Below are 23,338 nucleotides of genomic sequence, written 5' to 3'. Positions count from 1 at the left end.
GAGAAGACTGGCTTTAGTCAAAGGTTTATTTGAGGATCAAGTAACAGTGATTTAAGAAAATGTCATCTTCAGCTTGCAGCTGCCTGCCCCCAGTGCCCCCTGAACCAGACACAACATCTATGTGAGCTCTTGACATCACCTTCAATCCAGGGTAAAATATGTTTGTTTATCAAAGCCTGACAAAATCAGTACATTTCTAGACAGCTGAAAGTTTCTAAATCATGTCCTGCCTATCTCCTCTAGGAACATCATTTGGAAACCAATGGATTTACACATTTCATTAGGAAGGTGAACATACTGACACAAAGCTCAGACAGCACATCAGAAATACATTTTATAAGTGTTCCTTACCACATAAAATAAGTTTATAGCATGTAAACCTGAAAAAAACCCCACAAAAATAAGAATGCAGAGCAACTGGTTCATCATTGTCAGAAATCGTGCTCCACAAGAGCATGCAGGAGGACTTGATCACTAACATCAGTGAGAGCAAGAGAATTGTCATTAATCATTGCAAGAAGATTAAATAAGCACAGAGATAAAGGAATATAATATAAATCAAACTGCTGTATCTCTTCAATATCTGTAAAAGCTATAAGTGGTGATCAATTAAAGGATGCCTGAATTCAAAGTTCTCAGGGTAAGATGCTGAACAAGCACAAAATACCTGCTACTTACACAGATTAAGATAGCACAAGTTGTTCTTATACTTTTTATTATTTCAGATATTTTTGTTGCATAGTAGACCTCAGGAACAGTTTAAATTAAGGTCTTTTCATTTTTCTTTTTTAAAAAAGAAAATTTTTCCCACTCCACTAGAGTAAATTAGAATTAACTTTGCTGGATGGAGAAGTTACACAAAGCAGCCTATTGTAGCCATCAGGCTTAAGGAACAAAAGTGTAGTTCATAAAATTGGTTACTAGTGATTAAACTACACAATTACACTGTGATTGTTCAGGATGGAAATAAAACTTTCTTAGCCAAGAAAAAAAAGTCGGCGCTTCCCCACAACCAATCATTCCAACAGCAATCCTAAGGTGATGCTTGAATCAGTTTTGCCATGCTGACTGCTCCTAAAATCACATAATTCTGCTATGAGAACACACATCCTGGTTTAGGAAGTAAAGGTAGATTTGGAGAAACAAGAGGTAGCTTAAAACAGTTGTACTTGACAGAAAGTTTATAAAAGTCTTCTGTATGCAGTCAAGGAAAACATCAAAAATGTTAAACATGTTGAACAGGCATCCTGTCAAAACCTTCTGAAATCCCACAGTCACACAAATAATCTCTCTCTGGAGGTTAATCATGCAACATTTAACAGTTTTCTTCTTTTTTCCTCTCATAAAATTATGAGCATCTGAATGTCTATTGATACTTGACAATTGTACTTTCGCTGAAGTGTAACTCCGGGTCCTTCACTTAACATTATTCTAAGTAGGTTATGGAATACAAATGTATCTATAAAAAGTTTCCTAATTTTAGTTTGAGTTTTTTGTTTGAACTTACAATTAATTGTGCTAGAAATCATACTTTACAATATAGCTCTAATCTACAAAAAAAAAAAAAAAAAACTCAAAAAAAATTATCTGTGTACACAAAAATTAACAGCATATTGAGAAGTTTTCTTAGCACATTTTGCTTGGCAGTCCAAAAAATTGGAACAGTAATTTTTAAAGATGCCTTTTTCCAAGTTCCTCAACAAAGTTTTTCCAATGGCAATCCACTTCTGGTTTAGTAGCACAGGACTGATTTTGAATACATTCTCATTGAAGTGAACCTAATTTAAATTCATAACTAAGCCCAAAACCAGGCTTCACTCAGAGTTCAGACTATCTCGGATACTGTTCAATAAAGAGCATTCATTAAAGGAAGGAAAATAAATTTTCAAATCACCTTTGGGGAAAAATGTCTTTTTAAAAGAGCGTTTATTCTGACTGTTCAAAATCTGCAAAAAGCAACACGAGGCTTTTCTTGAATTATTGTGCTAGAATCCCTTTTCTTTGTGTTTCATATGAACCAAGAAGCCCTTTTCCTTCTACTAAAACCAAATTCCAGCATTTTAGTTAATACTATTATAAGGTATTTCATTTTGAAAAACCAAGGGATTGGTGTCATCTCTATTCAATACTGAATGGTAAAAAACAAATTAGGGAAAACAAAACAAAATACCACTACTACTGCAAAATGGGATTTCTTGACAGTCCCTTCATTCGTCAAAGCCTTCTGCTATTTTGTTTGTACAGCATGAACAATATCATGTTATCTGCTGGAACTTAGCATGTGAGATTTTCTTTGTCTGAATAATCTTAAATTATAGCTTCTTATCAAAGAGTTTTGCTGTGAACTTGTAACACACTGTTTCTTATAAACCAAGGTACAAGCAAACAGGTTTTTTAAATTTAGCTCCGAAATTATAGTACCTGAAGACAGTACAGAGCACACTATACTCTTTCTTCCACCAACTTCCAACATTTACCTGTTTTTATATAAAATGTCTTTATTCACATAGGCTCCTGTGGTCTTGTGTCATAAACATCCAATCCACTGAAAATCCTTTTTTTCTGTGACTAACCTTGAAGTGCCTGGACTAAAAGATACTTGTGATTTTTTCATTTCATACTTAGTCACTGTGAAAAGGGAGCTTCTAGAATACAATATTTAACCTAATACAAAGTTTCCTGTAAATTTCAGACAGCTAAAGATGGAATGCCAAATGTGTGATCTTGCACCAGTGAAGTCCAAGTACAATTACCTACATGCTAGACATTAAAACAGCTAAGCAGAAAAACTATATAAAACCTCTGTATCCCAAGCTGCCATTTCATACTCTAAGAGAGTCAAAACTCCCATTTGGACATCTGCTCTACTTTAGGAAGATGCAGAAGTAAATGCTTTTGCTGACATTTATACTGCTAATTGAGGATATTTATGCTTCCTACATTTCTGGTTTTTTGCAGCAGACATCAGTTAAAAGCTCTTAGCTCTCATTGTTAGTCCTACCTTAAACAGGATGCATAGCCCTAGAATATAAGATTTTGGACCAGAAACCTTTTTGAAACAGAACTGTGTGTTGTAAAAGGAAAAAAGTCCAAGTTTACAGCTGTCTCTTGATGAAGTTTTAAATGCAAGACTTTCTCTCTGCTTTTTGGACTCCAAAAAGTCCCTTCTCAGGCCAACAGCACCTGCACATCTTTTCCTGTTGAAATAGCATCATCCATCAGTTCCTGAAGCTGTGTTTTTGTCTCCAGGTGTTTTATGACCAAAACTCATAGAAAAATGGCAGCATATTTGATATTTACTAAACAAAACTATTCTTAAGGAAACAATTAATTCCATATTTAGGTTTACTGTCTTAAATAAAGTCATACAAATTTATATTCAGATGCTTTATATTTGATGCTTCTCTACCTGCCCTATGCAATCCCAAACTACAGCTAATTCTAAAGCTACATAGCAATAGTGTTAAAGTGAAAAATTAAGACTGCTGCTTTCTGTTCACTCATTGCTTAAATAACTTTTTGAAACCTTGAAAAATAAGTCTAAATGTAAATTAGCAGGTACCTTTCTATCAACTACATACACCATTATTTTTTTAAAAAAAGAAGTAAATAAAAAACTTTTCCTTGTCATGTTATCAACTTTTTCCTTTATGAAAGACAGGTTGCTTTTGGAAGTGTATGAAATTATGTAATCTGATGTCCATCAAATTTCATATACAAATGCTGTGTACATATTCATGTATACATTGTAACTACATTCTAAGAATATGGCTGGGGAGCAAACAAAGACATCCTGCTTATGTCACCCTGGGCTCTATGGGCCAATTTTCCTGGGATCTATTTTCAATTAGTTTTCCTTAGCACATTTCTCATATTTTTCCATAGACAGCCTAATTCAAATTGATTCTTTTGTGGCTAAAAATCAGAATGGATATTACTTTAAAGTATGTGCATTAGAGTGGGTTTTGGTGTAGGCATCCCATCTAAGGAACCCCACAATTACTTTAAGCTAATCAAACGGGATTCTTTTTTTAAATATCTGACACACTGATTGCCCTCTGTGCTCTACAGGAAGAGAGCTCTGTCTGTTCTTGAGGGTGCCCATGGCAGCTTTTCACAGTCTTTCTTTTGGAGAAGAAAGGAAGGAAATCAGAATCAGCTCCTCCACAGAGAGGCATGATGAAAACACATTATGAAGGTTGCCACTGCTGAATAGGTAAAAGTTATAGAAATAGTGCCAGAGAAAACAATTTGTAAAGTCACCCATTAGGCACCTTTAAAAGTTAGCTAGAATCCAAAATGCAAGGAGAACATTGTCAATCTGCTGCCAGGATGAGTTTAACATCTTTCTCATGTCTCTCTTTCACAGACACTTGAAGTAATGGCTTGTGGCACCCTTGGCCTCTTCTCTCAAAACCCCACATCCCAGCTGTCAGTAACTCAGCAGAATAATCACATTTTCAGAAGAACAAGATTTGAACACCATGGAAGAGCATTCTTCAGATATAACTTCAGTGACAACACATCACTAATAAGTTTTAGTTTCTATTCTTTTAACCAACACAAATAATCACAAATATGTACCTGTATACCTAATCTACTGCTGGGTTAAATTTCACAAAAATCCTTCAACCTAAGGTACTTTTAAAGTAATTCTGACAACTTAGTATTTTATTGATACCTGTCTGATTTACTTTTTTAATGTCTTGAGGCATTTTCTGTAGTTAAATGCCAGTTGAGTGGCTCATGTCTAGAAGCCAAAGTTTATGTGGAATGCTTTCAAGCAGCAGCACGTGTAGATGTATGCACATACGTGTACAAATACAGGTGATGCACACATGGTGTCTATTTGCTAAAAACATACTGACTTTTGATAATGGTTTGAAGACCTCATAAAAAACCAAATGTTTCCAGTAAAATGTTAACTTTACCTTTCCAAACAGAATGATTACAAACCAAACATGGGGGGAAGCTGCTGCCTTTGGTATTGCAAGTGTCCAATGTGTGATAACAGAGAAAGGAAAAGATCTATAAAGGCAACAGAAATGCTGCAGATTTGCTTAAAAAACGCCACCCCAACAGGCTGTGGTTGGAAGCTTTTACAGGATGGTCATCAGTGTCTCAGGTGCCTTTAAGGGCTGCTTAGAGAACAACCAGTGCAAGTTAAGACACAATGCTCCTGCTGTGCTGGGACTCACAGTCTCCTCCTGCAAAAGCAACAATGGCAGCACAATTCGGGGAAAACTGAATGCTGCTTGGAGCGTTATCCCATTATTAAAGAAAATGACAATACAGCAAAATGCTTACATTATCTTATTATTATTAAATATATTATACATTCATTGCGTGTGTCATCAGTTACTGTAAAGAATTTTTTCCTGGCATCTCATAAATAGTAAGGATAATTTTTTAAAATACCATGCATAAAGAAAATGTCAAGGTGATAAGCAGCTAGAGCAATTTTGTTAACACTGACAACTAAGTAGTGATTAATAAATTTGAAAATAATACTAAAAATCATCACTAAGATGAAACAAAAATTGTTCCAAGAAATCTCCTATAGTGGGGTGTTTTTTTTTGGTATATAAAGTACCAAAAAAAGTGCAGTCTGCAGTACACATACAACTCTATTTTTTTCTAGAATTTCTATTTAAAAACTGCATATTTCCCAGAAATGCAGCAGGTAACAGAGCAAGACCCTGAAGAAAACAAGAGAAACCATCAAGTCAGCAAGCCAGGACCTGTTCCCACCTACAAAGATGTTTTATTTCCAAAAGCCAATAATATTAAAGAATGAATTTTCTGTTAACTGAATTTCAGTATTCATACCTTCAAAATCATCCCTCAAATGGGACTACAGCAAAATCTAGAAAAAAAATCTAAGTGATTTAGAATATCTGCTTTCAAGCTCTTCAGCACCTCAGACTGAAAGGCTGCCCAGGTGTCCCAGGAACAGACAAGGCTGAGCTGTGAATTTCTCATCTAATCTTTACCACAATGCAGAATGTGCCTTATGCTGTTCAAGACAGGGTTTGAATACTTAAATATTTCTGGCACAGGCTGACAAGCACTGAAATGAGCACTCCAAGGACTGCCTATGGATTTGCTTGCCCTGGAAACCCAAACCTGTCCCTTCCCAGAACACTCTATTCCCTCATGCTCACAAATCACCTCTGCCTTCCTTCTTATTTTCTTGCACATTGAGATAACTCTAAAAAAGGATGCTGTTCCTTGACCTGGTAACTTGGGTGGTACCCTCTCTTAATGCTTTCTTTGCTAGACAGGGAGTTTAGAAGACAAACCTTAAGCATATGCACAGGGTCTGGACTTATTAATTTGTGCACTAACATTTGTTTCCAAAAAGGAAGGCAAATCTTATTGTACAACTTAAAATATTTCATAGTTTAAGGAAAGAAATCAATTTCATTTTCTATTGTGGCTATCTATTTGACACCACAAACTCCCTGAAACCATTTTAATTAGTACAAGAACAGATAACTAACAGATTACAGTCACAGAACTTCCCTTATCATAAAAGACCCCTGCAATTTATTACTGATTTTTGTACAGAATGCAGCAATGAATCAAAACTAAAATAATTCAAACTATATATTTGTACAATGAAATGTCAGAAAGAACTGAAGGAGCACATATATCTTCACTGCAAGCCACATCTTAGGACAACTGAATATAAAGCTCATTTTTACACCACGAATACAAATTCTAATTCTCATTCTCTGTATTGAAAAGAGACTTCAAGTGACAGAATTTAAATGAGTAATTGGTATTAGGTATGGTTATTTCAAGAAAAAGAACAGTAATGATTTCTTAAAAATATGAATATTGCCAAACTACTGCCCATCAGCAGCCACAATACCACATTTCTGACACAAATAAACCAGTTTTAGCTACAGGGGAAACCTGCATAGGATGGAAAGCTTTTTAACTCCACAGTAACTAAAATGCTACAGATGCAAAAATAACTAGTATATAGCATACTAATATCTTAGTAACATTAAGGACCCAAAATATGGTAAATATCCATAGCCATATGGCGATACACAGCTCATTTTCCTATATAATCAGAACACTTTATCTTCACCCAATACCTCCCTGCTTTCTAGATCTCAGACTCCAAGACACTACAGAATATTAGGGCTGGAGAAAAACGTGTGGAATCAGCTAGTTCCCTACCCGTTTCCAAACTTGAGAGGTTTGAAAATTTAAAAGGGATAGTGCAAGTGGTAATGCAGATTTCATAGCATATTTAGGTAATCTTTCACAGTTTAACCAGCAGAAATTTTTCCTTGTATTCCACCTTAATCTTTCTTGTTGCAACCTAATCCCATTACTTGCTCCTCAACCAAAATGGGGATGTGGGGGAAGGCTCTTTATCATGTCCCTCTCTTTTCAGCTTCCCTTCATGCATCTGAAGCCTGCTATTATGCCTCCATCTTTTCTTTGTCCTTCTGCAAGGTTTGTCACATTTACTAAGCCTGCATCATATCAGAATGCAAAGCAAGCCCTGTTTTAAAGCTATTGAAATGTCAGCAATTATAGTGAGTGAAAATCTCAAGAAGTCTTTTTTTTTTTACCCATTCTTTAATCACAACTATTCAAAACCTTTTGGAATCTGAATTATATCTTTTTCCATAACAACTGTTACTCATTCCATAGTAATTTAACACCATAACACTATGCAATACCACTATAAACGTATCAGTTATCTGATGACAGTTGTAAAGCCACCATTAGTACCAGAATAGAAAAAAATAATTTTATTTTAACAGAATTTGCCATTCTTGGACAAAGGTCAGAACAGAATTGATCACTCAGAGGTGGACAGTCATTTCTTTCAGAGCTTTCTGAATTACCTCATTGGAGTGTAAACAGAAAGGATTTAAGAAAATATTGGCATAGTTAAGGAAAAAAGATAAAAGTTTTCCATGGACTTCAAGGCTTGCTGTGCATGTCCTCCTCCTTCCTGAGGGCTAATGGAACCTATATAAAAAGGAAGGTTTTCTTGCAAATCATTTTAGCCTGCATCACCAACAGCCAAACTAAGAGCTCAGATTTTACCTCTAAGTACATACACCATGACAGCATGAAATTAATGTGTGCACTGAATACACAAGTACTTTCATCAGGACACTGGGAAAAAGTTATTTTATGTCATGAGTGTGCTAGGGAAATGACCTGCACATTTTGTCCCAGAGCACATGACTTCACCTCTGCACTGCAGAGATCAAGAACATCCTCTGTCCCCAGCTTTGACTGCTCCTCTCCAATTCAAAGCCCTTGTAACTACAGCAACTTGATCCACGAAGAATATTACAGTATTACAGATGTACTTTCAGAGTTATAGTCATCATCTTGTCATGCCTTTAAAAAGTTTTCAACCTGCATCCTCAAAGTAATTACTCAGGAGCTCCAAGGGAAAAACACACCATGTGCTCAGCCAGCCATGGAACCAAAGGTTGAGTCTTGGTGGAAAGTTGGTGGGGTCCAGCCAGAAACTCAGCTGGCAGCAGCAAACTGACACAGGATGCAACTCTAAAGATGACTGGTTTGGGTGTTTTTTTAGTTCCTTGTGATTCTTTGTCCTTTGATTGGCTTTTTCATATAATTTCCTGCCTTATTTTCTGCTTATTTCAGTCACACTTAAGCTCAGCTTCTAACTGGGTTGCCCTTTTTTCAACTCGTATTTTTCTCCATATATTGCCATTTTAATTATGGTTTCAATTTCCAGCCAACTTTATTTTTTTTTGCCTGCATTACCAATAGCATTAGCAGAATGAAGGAGAAAAAATATAGAACCATTACTTTCTTTCTTTATGTTTGCACTATGCCTGATCCCAGCTATGGTTCCAAGATCCTCTTAATTCCCAGTAACATTGATTTGACTTATCTATGGACCACTGGTATTTTTTCCTGCAGAAATCCCTGGCCCTTCTTGGCCACTTCTATCACAGTACTCATGATACTGTAGAAAATCTAACAGTTCACAATTACTACATCCTTCAAAATGTCCTAAGGATGCAAACATTTATTATGCACTCTATACTAAAAATACAACATAGCATAGCAGATAAAGCATAGAAATAATTATAATTTTTATTATAAAATTTTTATTTTTTAAAGCATTCTCTAGTCAAAATAGCTCCTGTTAAAATCATGTCTACCAATAAAAATATGCATTTTTACAGACTAGGTTCGAAAAAACAAGTCGTAAAATTTATAATTTTACTGGTCTTATAAATTGATTTCAGCCATTATTGCACCACGTATATTTCACTAAAGGTGATTGAATGCTTATTTGGTTGATAGCTAATGTATCCCTGAAGAATAAAAGCTGTATGAATACATCATTTTGCCATAAAGGTGATACAGACAGCAAAAGAACATTTTGTCAACTTCAGGAGAAAAACTGAACTATTAAGAATTATTTAAAGCATCATAAAGCCTCAGCAAAATGTTCAATTGTCAATAAAGGTAGACATTAATCTTTCTATCCCCTTGAACACAATTTTTACATATTGTGCTTGAGTGTACCAGATGTGAATCTTTATGCATTGCCTACTGCACTTAGAGTGCTGAGGAACCAACAAACCCTTTAAATGAAGAAATACTCCTCAAGAAGCAAAGGTCTGCTTAAAGAAACATCAGTAATGAAGAATTGTGGTGGTTTGACCAGGAAGAAGTGGGAATTCTGGGATGTTGCGGTCAAACCAATGGGTGCTTGGATTTTGATATTGGCACCTGGGGTAGCCAGTGGGTTTTAGGACACACCTCTGAGAACACCCAGGGGTTAAAAGCAGAGCTTCGGGCCTGGGAGGCTCTCTTGGGACTTCGAGGGACGGAGGACGGATCTCTCCCCCGGATCTCTCCCCTGTCCAGCCGCTGCTGCTGGGCGGGGGAGGGGCAGCCATGCGGTAGGCCTGGGCCTGGACAGAGATGGGAGTGAGGAGGCCTTGGAGGATGGAAGGGTGGAGAGCAACAAGAGACATCGGGCAGCCATTGCCCCCCCCCCCCCCCCCCTTTGGAGACAGACAGAGAGAGAGAGAGTGCAGCCTGTGTAGTTACCTTGAAATTCAGTAAATATGTGCAGGCAGCAGGCAGCCCAGCTGAGGAGATTGGGGGGGGGGGGGGGGTGCAGCCAGGAGTCCAGCCGTCTGGAGGAGTTTTTTAACCCTTTTTTGGACAATGAAAACCTTACAGAACATTAACCCTTCCTAGACGAGTGATAAGAGTGGAGGAGGACGAAGGAAATGAACGAGTGATGGAGATCTGGACCAGAGAGAGAGAGAGAGAGAGATGTTGAAGGAATGGAGAAGATGGAGTGGCATTTTATGCTGGACTCTTTTGTGTAGCCATGGACAGAGCCATGTTTCCGTGTGATACAGAGACTGAGTCCAGGGGGAGAAATGCCCCAGAGCCAAAGAAGATTCAGTGTGGGGACCCCTCGGCCCCAGGGGGTATATAAAATATGGGGGGGACAGATGTCCCAGAGGTGAAAGACTGTGCTTTTCTGGAACTGGACAAAGCGTCCTTAAAAAGACAACCCTGGAAGCAGCCCTGATCCCTGTTTGGCGGTGAGAGCACCGAGCCCCGGAACAAGGACGGAAGAGGCCACCAGGACACATGGAAGGACTCCCTCTCCTCTTGAGGAGCTGAAAGTTTGAGCAATCTAAAGGGTGGTGTTGGACCTAGAATTGGTGATTTTGGAGGATGTATTGTATTGGGAATTTAGGGGGGAGGAGGAGGAGAGTGGTTTTTTTGTGAGGTTTTCATTTTCCTTGTGTTTTTTTTTTTTTCTTTCTTTCTTTCTTCTTTTGTGTGTAGTTTAGTAATTGTTTGTGTGTAGCTTAGTTAATAAAATTTTCTTTATGTTTAAGTTTGGAGCCTGCTTTGCTTATTCCTGGTCACATCTCACAGCAGACACCGGGGAGAAGGTGTACTCATGGGGGCTCTGGCTTTGCCAGGCCCAAACCATAACAAGAATAAAAAGTCAAGGGGCAAAATCATTCAGCACCTTCCTAGATTCAAAGCCAACCTTATTGAGGTTCCATATTGAATATGTTCCTCCTTCCACCATTCAGTTTTAAGGGAAGGAGTTCCTGTAGCCCTACAGCAATATACAAAAACCACCTGGAGTACTGGACTTCATCCTCTCCTTCACTTCAAGGAGAATCCTCCACTGCAGCCGTTTAAAAACTAAACTTTGAATAGGTCTGGGTACCTTGCCATCCTCAGCACACCAGGACTTTTTGTTTCATCTATACATGAGTAAGACCTGTTAGTCTTATAAATGCATAATTCCTCCCCTAGCATCACATATTTATACAAATCAGTGTTACCAGAGATTCTGGCAGATACTGAAGTTTATTTATAAGTAACTTCTCACTGCCTCTAACAGGATTGTTCACATGGAATTTAATGAAATCTCCCTGAAATAATTTGAGGTGTTGCTCCAACAAGGAAGTTTCTTCCTCCTCCTGAGAGAGCAGCAATTGCAAAATAATGACTCTGAATGAGTTTCTCTTTAAATATATTAATCTAATTTTCAATCATTAGTTTAGCTGATCAGCTCATCTGTACTATAAAATCAACTTTTAACCTTTAAAGAAAAGTTAATTTCACATTACATTAAAGACATTAAATTCACATTACATAAAATGTCATTTTGCTATTTTTCTTTTTCCTTCCAATAGAAGAACTTACCTGTACACTGTCCTCCATTTGTGGGATCCCCATAATATCCTGGCATGCAGGTCTCACACTGTTTTCCTGTTGTTAGGTTTCTACACTGATCACAGACATTGCTGTTGATGCAGGTGCTGTGGCCATTACACTGGCAAGCTGGAATACAAACATTTTTAAAGATTCATTAGTAAATTTCTCTTTGGAACAAAATCATCTCTATGTGATTACGAAACTGTAGTACAATGTGATTCTGAGGAGTTTAGTCCTGACTAATAACCAGCATAAATATATTTGCACTTTGACACAGAACCTCTTCAAAACAGCATTGCAATACAAGATGGATTCACAAAAAAACTGACTGTGACATGCAAGTTTTAAGGGGGGGGGGGGGTATGAGAAAGGCTATATTTGGAATATAATATGGAATGCTTTAATAAGTCCTTACAGCTTTAAAATGCTGTCCAGGCATTTCAGAAATCTTTGAAGAGGTAGTAAGTCACCAACTGAGACTCCATGAAAACCCCAATACCTATATACAAATGTGAAGCATTTGAAAACCTACGGTGATGGAGAATATGAACTCACATATCTAGTGGGCAGAAGGAATTCCCAAAAGAAATTAACTAAATATTATCTTATTTTAATTTTCCTGACCCTCATTAGCTTTGGCATACAAAGCAATTTTAAGGACACCAGGACCACATCAAACAGTTTCAGTTGCTCCTCACTACAGTTGATTTTGGAAACCTGGATTCCTGTTGACATAATTTTTTCACACCTGGCCTTGAAAGCATAAAATTGCTTTTTGTCAAATAATACCACTATAAACCACTGATCTTGCAGCAGAACTCCACTCCAGAGCTTCACATTTTGGGGAAACTCAGAAAGTACTGATCACTCCTGCAGCAAAATCACAATGTGAATCCTGCCAGCATCATTGATCCTCCTGCCAGGTTTTGAAGGATGACCTCTCTATAGAGTGGAGCTTCAGAGCTCATGGTGTCCAGCAGATTAGTAATCTGTCAATTACAGCAGCTTGTCAAATGTCAAACCATGTCAGACCTGTCAATTCCTCCGTGCCAAAGTGGGTGGAAGACATGGAAGAGGACAGCTATCACAGTAAGATTGTATTTTTTTAAAAATTTTGTTTTTTAATTTAAATGTCACAGTGATTGGTGTCTTGGCTAGGGGAAAAAGGGGATTCTCACTGCATGATTTAAAAGTTTTTAGAGCTGTTTTATAATTTAGCAACTTCATATATTTATAGCCATTGCCAGACTTGGCTCATAAACCATTAAAACCTCCCGAGCTGACAATCTCTTCTTTCTTCTGTAACTATGCCTAGACAATCTTCCAAACAAGTATTAAACATTTCTGTACCATTAGGTTTTCTCACTATCTGGACTAAATCTCTAGAAATCACAAGCCTTATTCTTCTCAAGAATACTTGATTTTTAGACACCTTTGTGGTGTCTCCCTCATTTTCAGTTTGTTGCCATTCTCAGGAAAATCTACACAAAAGTACCATGAGCTGCAGCTCTATTTTGGGGTCTGTCACATGTTTTACACATTAAATTACTTAAAGCAAATGTAAAAAAAATACAGCCCAATAAGCAAAAATTAAAAACAGAGAGTACATTAAAGAGGTATTCTATTAAAGTAAGATTGCCTAATTAAGACTATATCATAGTGTAGGACAAATGCTTAATATTAATATTCTCTAACTAGTGAGCCATTGATTTATAAATTATCTATTCTTGCTAATGCTTAGTTTTGTATTTCTTAATTTTTGTGCTATACAGGGTGATGAAAGTAACCTTAACTGTAAAGTTCAGATTTTTCCATGTCATATTATTATCTGGTCATACATGACAGCTCTGAATTCTTACATTTTGTTGAGTCAAAGCAAATGGAGGAGATTTTTGAACAAATTCAAAAAAATATATGTAGACAATAAGAAGGCAATCCACAACTGATATGACACACCATGGAAAAATTACATTATATATTTGCTGGTTTCCCTAAAAATATGCATCTCATTGGAAAAAGTCAGAAGTGCAAGTTCAATAAATTTCAAAGTTGGTTCAGTGCAATCAAACTGGAGACATCAGTATTAAATAATTTAAAAAGTCATTAAGTTAACGAGACACAGTAATGAGTAATTAGGTAAGAATTAGGAGTTAAATTTGTAAAAGTTCTTTTTTCCTTAAGTCCTTTTAATGTACATCACTGGCAGTAACAAAGTCATTTTCCTCACACACAAAAATGTGCTTCAGCTGAATCCTCAGTTAGGCTGCCCTGGAGAGAAGCAATTTTATGTCTAATTTGCCTTGGACCTCTGTGTTGAAACAGCTGATGAAGCTGACAATTGTTGGTAATTGTATTTTTAAGAAAAAAGTTGAAACCAGGAAAAATTATGAAAAGGGTGTCTTCATTACAATCTGGATCTAGTGTAAAGATACTTCATCTAGTTCTAAACAAACTAGTTCGAATCTACTCACATTGCTTTTCAGAGGAGAAATTTAGACTTTAAAGAAAAACTTGGGCTTGCATTTTACCTAAACCTTTCTTCTCACAAGGTGAATGTCAAAGCTATTTATCTTTGCTTTTTATATATAAGTTATTTGCAATTTTATTTATAACAACAGTTCAGTTAAACTAAGAATCCAATGAAAATAAAACTGTATTCCTATCAAAAGAAATACTAAGACAGCTTATTTGAAGCCTGTTGATTTCAAAGTGACCAGTCACAAAAATAAACATTTTCTATATTGCCTGATGAATAGTAATCTTGACGTTTTGAGCAAACAGAAAATGAGAAGGAATTTAAAATCTTTATCAGCAGCATAATTGCCCAGAGGTGCTATAAGGAGGATGGATATGGACTACAAGAAAAAATAAGTTCATGCCTGAATGACCATGAATGGTTCAGACAACTATTCATCAATGTGGCAGAATAATCTCCAAACTGCATGGTATAAACTATCTATTTATCTTTTCATCCTAACTGCAAACTGTTCAGTAGGCTTACATAGACTTAGTCTAAATCTATCTTGTTTCAAGTACATGAAATTATTGTTGGGCTAAGAATAAACTGTGTTAGTATAATCCACTACAGAAAATATTTATGTAAATGAAAACAAAAATCTTAGGAACCAAACCTCCAGCCTAAACAGATCATAAAAGAAATTTCACAGCAATTGAAGTTTTAATGCTACGACTTCTGTTCTATTTGTCCCTTAAACTCATAAAGGTAGGGAATGTAAAGTGAAGTTGAGCTTTTGTAATTTCTTGATAAGAACATAGAATGAACACAGAATTTTATCCATCAAGAATAAATATTAAACACAGCTGTTTAGACTAGCACTATATTTACCTATTACAATTTCACTAGTGGCAGAAACCATGCATTGCACTGAAGGGTTAACAATCCTTCAATATCAATATATAGACTAAGTAATGAAACTTCTATACAACAACAACAACAGAATGTCATTCTACTGTTTCCAGAAATGTACTATAAGCCTCTTTGTTCAGGAAGTAACATTAGATGGTGTGGAAGGTTTCTTTAGTTTTAACTCAAAATATGCAACAGTGTTCACTGGGGTTTATATTTAATTTCATTTTTCTAAGACTTCAAAAAACCCTCACTCTATATATATGCATACACAACAGAGAGAATAAACTGAGAGAAAAAGCAGACAAGAAGGCAAACACAGCTGTATGTACCCATAAAAGTATTGATCCTACAGAAGCTCCAGCTTCCAAAATTATCAGCAGTAGAACATTTGCTGGAAAAATAACTTAAGCACAGTTACATTATTTATTCTAAAAAAAAAAAAAAATCAAGCAAAAAAAAATTACCACTAAGTTTTCAAGCTGTCTTTTAAACTGTATTATTTATTGTAAATGACTTCTGGTCAAGGTCCCTAGTGTGCTTTTCATTTGCCTGCAGTCCTCCACAGCTGCTTCCACACTCTGCTGTCAGGGTTGGAGGATTTCCACACAGGAGGCTGCACCAGCACAGCTCTCACTGTCACAGCACATGATATCTTCCTTACTTTTCCAATGAACTCAAAAATTAATACTCTAATCAGACTGGTGTGGCTTAAATTGAGACTTCAGAGATTCTCTTTAAGGCCACACAAGCACAAATTCTATTCTATTCTATTCACTCTGAGTGTCTAAAAGGTCAGCTGGAAGCACAGCTCAGGTTTTGGCAGCTCCCCATTCTGATAGTCAGCAAGACTTGGCAAGAGCAGAAGGGAATTTTGTGTCCATCAGTCTTCTCCTTGGGATAATTTCTCTCCAGTTCCACTCCTTGATGGATATAGAAGCAGCAGAAAGCAAGAGCTGAAGAAAATTAATATGTTTTCATTTCTAAATGTGGAGGGAGAGGGAGGGTGAAAATTAATGGCAATTTTGGCTAAACTTCTTGCACTGCATTTCACAAGTCAACCTATACTTGTGTTCAGTAGAAAAACAAACTCTATCTTTAGGAGATATTTTGTTAAAAACGAGTTTTCCATGAAAGTGCTATTTGCACTAATTAGAATAATCACACTACTTTGGTGTGCTTAAACTCATATTTCCAATGTAAGAGAGAATGGAAGCAAACCTTACCTGGACACTGGATAAAAGACCACTCATAATTTTTTTCTTTTGGGCAAAGAGTAGCATCAAGCACCATTTCATTGGAGTGGACACTGAGAGGTTTCATTGGGCCTCTGGAGGAGCCTTCCAAGCACTGTCCTTTGCCAGTGTTACTGGGATCATTGCACCATCCACACCCTGGCTGCTCCAAACACTGTCCACAGGTCCTCAGCCCAGAGCAGTTTTGAGCTTTAATACATAGAATACAATATTAATGCATTATTTTTTTCAACAAGATGCTTGGATTTTACAACAGAAAATGGAGAATTATTTTTTTTTAATTTGCACAAGGAAAAGTTATCAGTAATACTAGTAAGAAAATCTCAGTTTTCATTAAAAGTTTTGCAACCTTAAAGATCACGCAGAAGGTGCTTGTTATACCACAATGTAACAATAAATACTTCAAATCAACAAAGAAAATGAAGCAGAACAAGAATATTGAACATCTTCATTAAACAGGAAAGAAAATATTTTCCTTCTTTATTATTAGTATATAATGCATTTATTAGTAATTTTACTGAGATAAACAGCCCTTCCAAAGGGAAAACTAGAGTTCAATACAAAGTCAGTAAACCAAGTAAGAGTGATAATATTTATAAATATAAAAAACTACAGGATCATTCAAATTCAAACCAATAATTATTTTGGGCACAAACTACCTCTGGATGTCACCTGAGTATTTGCCTACAAATATGACTTGGTCTTCTCCCATTCAGCTTTTGGAAGAAGCTAGCAAACCACACATCTCAAGCAACAAGTCATAATTCAGACTCACTTAAATTAACTATATCTTAAGGCTTTCATCAGTCAGTCAGGTTTCATTTTTAAAATTGCATTCTAAAATCTAAATAACCCTTTTGATCTTTCATACTCTATTATTTAAAATTATTATACGGTCTTCCTTATATTTCAAATCTGTTTAGAACCAAATAAAATTCCTATTCTGAAGTTATTGTCATTTTTTATTAATAAGAAATTAACATTTTAGTAACTTCAAGAACACCATTAAAGTTCCCAAGCTTCTTTAAGCTTCTTCTGACACTTCTTAGTTTCTTTAATTAGTGTTGTAACACTGCAGCAAATTAACGTCAGACTCATTCAAACATTGATCACTATGGGTTCCTGTCTCTCCTCACATTAACTTTACAGGCTTTCAAAATTAAATTTTAAAAGCACACATGAAGGTAAGCTCCTGCTGTGAAGCCAGAATTATCCCAATTTCTTTTTAAAAAGAAGAAAGTAATTTAAAGTTTCCCAGAGTTATTTGAAGGACACACAAATGGCTTCCACATGAGGGGAACCTCTCGATGTGGCTGAGCTGCAGCCAGAACACTGCATCCAAATAATGCCCACAGTTACCTGGGCTCCTCTGGCCCACAAAAGGAATACTGAATAGAATGATTTCACTGCTAAATAAATTAACTGAGATCAGAATAAAGCTAGCTCCTCTGCCTTCAGCAACTATTAAAATTGTTTTAAAGTAATGAAAGCTGTTAAAAAAAAAAATACTGCACAGTCTAAAGATACCTGCTGATATCAGGAAAACAGGCAGTGAAGAGTCTGAGTGAATTTCAAAAGAATTTTAAGAGCACAGAAAGCTGAAGCAGGAGCTCTTCAATAGACTTGGAAGAATCCAAAGAGGAAGAAATGTTTCAAGTTTCCCAAATATGGAAAATAGCAGGGATGGGAAAAGGCCAACAGTTGTTGCAAATTGTCAAACGTGAAAAATCAGTTTTAAACAATCAGAGCTGAATGACACAAATTTGGGTTTTTGAATACATCAGAAGATCAGCAGAAAAATAAAGACCATCATTCTGCACTGGCTGGCTTGCCCTTTCAGAGATGCACACTAAACAATCCAAATAAATCTCATGCTGCTATTTATACTCATGCTGCTATTTAGAAAGCCCTAAAGTATCAGCTGCACTATCTTTACAGAGGCTAAAGCAGAACCAAAAGTGAAAATCCTCAGCTATTATCTGTAGTGGCATTCAGCTGAAAAACTGGAGAGCTGAGAAGCAATTGTTGATGGAAGAAGGGGATATTCAAGCAGCAATTTTGTTTTCTTTCAAATTCTAGAGGTGGTCCAAGATTGTTCAACTGTCAGCTATTCAATCAAAAGTCATAATGGATGGAAGATGTAGGGAAGAGTGGAAACGCAAGTTTTTGGCAAGTAGGCATTAAAATGACAATATGTCACCAATAAAACAGCATTCCTCATTTTTAATTCCAAGTTGTGAAAATAAATGCAATGTTCTCAGGTTTGTTTTTTTTTTTATTATTTTAAATAATACATGCTTGTCTGAATTTTTTTTCATTCAGAGCAAAACGTCCAAAAGCTCAGAAATTAGTCATTCAAAATTAAAATAAAATTTTAAATACAAGGAGGATTTTTTAAAGGTATAGTTCCAGTCCATTCTTCAAGTAGAAACACCATCCCTTGATAAGGGTGTCCACTTAATAATTCCTTACTCCAGCAGCAATAATGATATATTTACCTAATAAAATTTTCAAGTCATTTTAGACTAACAAAATATCTGAACCATGCTTCATTTGAACACGCATTTTCTTGTTTAAATGCAAAATATCTGATGCTATAAAACTCTGGGAAAACTGCTTACAGCCAGAGAAACTTGTGTTTTTTTCTGATTTGCTGAATATAAAGTACATTTTCATACAAAATTGCCTTTACATAATGTTGAACTGGCATACAGCAAATCCCTTTTGCCTTATTTAATATTAACTTTTACAGACCTGACAAAAATGACAATCAAATTAAAAACAATTTCTTACATTCCCCAAACAAATTGAATCAGCGTGATGCACAAACACTACACAAAGAGAAAAACTGAACTGAAGGTTCAGGCTGACATAATATCTGCTAGTTCAAAAACATAAGCATCATTTATGTGGAATTCTGTCAATTTTATCTCCAGATTTGCAATCTATTTAAGTTCTGCCACAACTCACTATCAATATTTTATAAGTTAAAAAATTGATTCCTATACAGGAGAAGAAAACAAAAGTTCTGTGAATGGTTATAGGAAAGAAGCCTTTATATAACTACAGAATTATTATTCCACAGATATTGACAAGAGATTAATCATTCCTATTACCTGTTACACTGAACCTGGATTAATACCTGAAATTTACTAACTCAGCCAAAAAGTTTACCAGAAAAGCTCAACATGGTCCTAGTTCATACATTATATTATTATTAAGGATGAAGAAGGAACCTCAATTAGCAAAATATGGACTCTTGGCCAATTTAGAAAGAAAAGCTTTCCTATGCCTTATTTCCCTTTAACCCAGATACATAGTGGCCTCAGCTCTTTTTCTCTCCTAAGATTAGAATATATCAATGGTTCCTTTTACAGACACAAAATTGTTTTACTTAGTATTTTCCTAAGTTTTGGGTGAAAATAAGTAACTGCTTCTGCGATCTTTGAGGTTTTTTAATTTGTATCCATAACCTCTCAAGCAGAATCATGATCTAATTATAATCCTGAAAGCAAGTTGCTTGTTGTTGTCAAGATCATTAATGCTGTCACAAGATATCCACAAATAAAAGATTCCAAAGGCTTTGATATCAGAAGACCCTTATGGAGAGAGAAAGAAATCAGAAGTAACCAGAAAAACTCTCTCAGAGTAGAGCAATAAGGAGAGTCCCAAGGTACCCTTCAGAAATCCTGAAAAATTCCAAGAACCAGTCTTCTGAACAACAGTGACTGAGGAATTGTTCTAAACAAACTTCAACTAAGACACAGGCAGCTCACTCCAGCATCTACATCAATTATGGCATCACTAAACCCTGGAATGCTGGAACTGCATGGGGCTGACTCCAATCACTCCCAGCTTGGCAAGGAGCAGCTGTGCCTGATACACTGAAAGGGACTTGGAGGACATTGCTCATTCTCCCAGAGACACTCACTGCATAAAGTTCTGCTGAAATGTGCTTCCAGAGGGGACATCCAGGGAGTAACTTGGCTCCTTGACAAAGGAAGAAATCACTTGCTTCTTGTCCCCAAAGGATGAAATGGGCAACCTTGAACACTAATGCAGCCTGACCCAGCCTGGCCACACAGAACAGAAGTTTTCCATACCGCCTCTCCCTGCCTGATGGCCTAATAGAATTCCTTCTACTTCCATAAAGAGGATGAACAATCTGCAAGAGTTAATTATTATAGATCAAGGGTTAATAATCCCCATCTGCAAGAGAGAAGAATCTAAGGAAGATGAAGATCATTTGTTTTGCATTTCTGTAACAATATTCTCAAGACTACTACTATCCTTACTAAAGCTTTGAGTTTATCTGTATGTTAGGAAAATGGCATAGCCTGAATCTGTAAAAAAGTAAATCAGAACACTTAAACCTTTAAAAACTTAGCACCTTTCTTAATAACTTGTTATTGTGTAAGTCTAAGTTCTACATATTGGTTGTCTAATTTTAACAGTATCTTGTTCCAGCTCATGGACATTGTTGGTCACACTAACTCTGGTCATACAAACAATCACGGTAATTTTTCTTTATCTGAAAGGAATAAATACTTTTCACAGTTTCAAAAGGCTAAATATATTTCATCATCAAAGAATTTCCATCCATCAAAGAATTATCTGTATCTAAGAAATGCATATTCAGCACTGACTTCTCTCATTAGTAGCTATATAAGGTCATTCATTTGAAAATCTTTTTATCTCTAGAGAATGTGCTGAATCCCTCCAGCTCTTCTGAGTGAAAAAGAAATCTAACAATACATTGAGTAGGATGAAAATTCACTAAGATACTCACGGGAGCAGGTGGCAGTTTGCCACTCCAGGCACTGCCCATATGGGAAGGAGATGATGTAGGCATTGGAGTCCACGCATCGTTTGGTGCTGCTGCACCACATGCACTCCATGCCATTGCTCGTGCAGTTGGAACAGGTTGTCCTCAGGGAGCAGGGCTTTTTGCAGGGCCTGGCATTCTGGTTGGGACTCACTGGAAAAGGATCACAAGTATTTTATCATTTCAAACGCAAGTTCAATCTACTTTTTCTTTCACCATTTATTCCATTAGAAAAATCCCTGTTGAAGTGGTTGCTTCCTTAATTAGCTATAAATATTTTGACCCAAATTTATGTTTCTGTATATAAATAAAACAATATTTTACAAAATTTAATATGCAAAACTAAGCATGACTCATACAACAGCTCACAGAGTCCATTTTAGTGGATGTTAACTTGAACAGTCAAGTGACTGTCACAGTAAAATTTACACATAAACAAACCTAAAAGACAGAAACCAGAATTTTGGATTTGTCTGTATTTTACAACTTTAAGATATTCACTAATGTTCAGCAGGAACACATTAGCATTGCTAAATATCTCCACATGTGGTTTCAATGTGGTAATACACGTGTTACCATTGACTATTACTGATTTAGAAGCAAACAATAAGATTTCTGGTGTAATGCAAAATAAGCCATGTCAACTAACTCTCAAATAAATATTTGCTGCTTTAGGAATATTAATAGATTGCAGCTATTTCCAAAAAATCTAAAAAAATATATATTTTTGTAATTATTTATTCCAAATTGTTCCCAAATCTCTCTTAGGCAAATGAAACCCCAAAGAGCTTGTTATTCAGCACAGCACCAGTTCTTGGGAGAAAAAGGCTCCTTACCGACGGGTTTTTCACACACAAGGCCATCTGCCATGGCAGTGCAGGGATTTGCCTTCAGCCCTGCCACCTCTGCTCTCTCCAGGTAGGCACAGAAGCCAGAGTCGTTGGGCTCTCCAGGGAGCCACTGCAGGGTGGTGTTTGTGAAAGGGGACATGTCATCCCAGCCCCAGTAGGAGATGTTGATCTTGCGCAATCCCACCCAGGGGGAAATTTTCTATGGATAAAAATGAAACGAATGGAAGAGAATAATTTAAAATGCTTTTTGTCTTGATAAAAAAATTTTTTAAAAAATAGCTTAACAGCAACAACTCCACACTTTCAAAATTCACCATGTTTTTATCTTACTTTATCATCTCATCAATCATTGTCCACACAGGTTTTATCTTAATTTTTCTATCTTGCTGAACATCCAAAAAAACCTCCACTCCCTATATGCTTCACTTCTACTAAAAACCTGCATTCTGTTCAAAGACAATTCTGATTTCTATTATTGGTCATAATGAAATTGTTTTTTTTCCCCATGGCTACTGTATGATTACTAATTGCTAGGCCACTATGGATAATGAAATACACATATGTTAACAGCAATTCAGAGAAATCAAATTCCAGGAAAAAGTAGGATCAATATTACATCCTCTAAAGTCCATAGTGCTGATATTGATCAACTTTAGGCAATTCAGAGACAGAGATAAAACTGACACATTTACATTTCCAATGCTGTTAAATACACATTGAATATACTTTCATAATTGATTTATAAGTTTTAAAACATAGTCCAGAAAACAATAAAAGCACACATATTTTAAACATATTTAGGATGTATCAGTAAAACTACATCACAAATTCTACTGATTTTTATCATTTCATCTTTACACACTTAGCAAGCAAAAAAGCAGGTTTTAAGGAAAAAAGGCATTAGCTTGTTCCAGGATAAATCTACATGCATTACTTGCCACCATTGGTGTAAAAATCTCAAGATACCCAAACCAAACACATTCCCACATGTAATCTCTGTGCAGGCAGTTTCCATTAAGCCCAGTTCAAACACACAGGAGAGAGATACAGAGAGACAACAGGGCTGTGACAGGTACATGATGGCAGGTGGGTGCCAGAATACCAAATCCAGCTGCCTGCCCAGGCAGAGGATGCACATTGTCAGCTCCAAAGCAGAGATATTGACCTGATTGTGAATTAGGTTCACAACTGATTTAATTTACAAGGTAAGTAAAACACTATAGTACATCTAAAGGGAACCTGCCATTGTTAAAGAGCTATGTATTCCACAAGTGAACCAAGAGCTACTGCCATTCTCTATCACTGA

The 23,338-nt window shown here is 36.3% G+C and overlaps 1 protein-coding gene across 2 annotated transcripts in view; it reads right to left on the bottom strand.

The window, feature by feature from the left end:
* Positions 1-23,338, bottom strand: part of ATRNL1 (attractin like 1) — a 429,920-nt gene that overhangs the window by 305,919 nt on the left and 100,663 nt on the right. For both annotated transcript variants that reach the window (XM_058028925.1, XM_058028926.1), the window contains exons 16-19: positions 22,018-22,231; positions 21,146-21,334; positions 16,327-16,545; positions 11,722-11,859 (exon numbers count right to left, since the gene is read on the bottom strand). In XM_058028925.1, the coding sequence (XP_057884908.1) occupies positions 11,722-11,859; positions 16,327-16,545; positions 21,146-21,334; positions 22,018-22,231 (760 nt within the window). The remainder of the gene's footprint in view (positions 1-11,721; positions 11,860-16,326; positions 16,546-21,145; positions 21,335-22,017; positions 22,232-23,338) is intronic.

The sequence above is a fragment of the Melospiza georgiana genome, chromosome 8 (assembly GCF_028018845.1).
Source record: "Melospiza georgiana isolate bMelGeo1 chromosome 8, bMelGeo1.pri, whole genome shotgun sequence".
Taxonomy (NCBI): Eukaryota; Metazoa; Chordata; class Aves; order Passeriformes; family Passerellidae; genus Melospiza; species Melospiza georgiana.
Note: the sequence above shows the minus strand (reverse complement) of the source record. Positions and strands in the feature narration are given on the sequence as shown.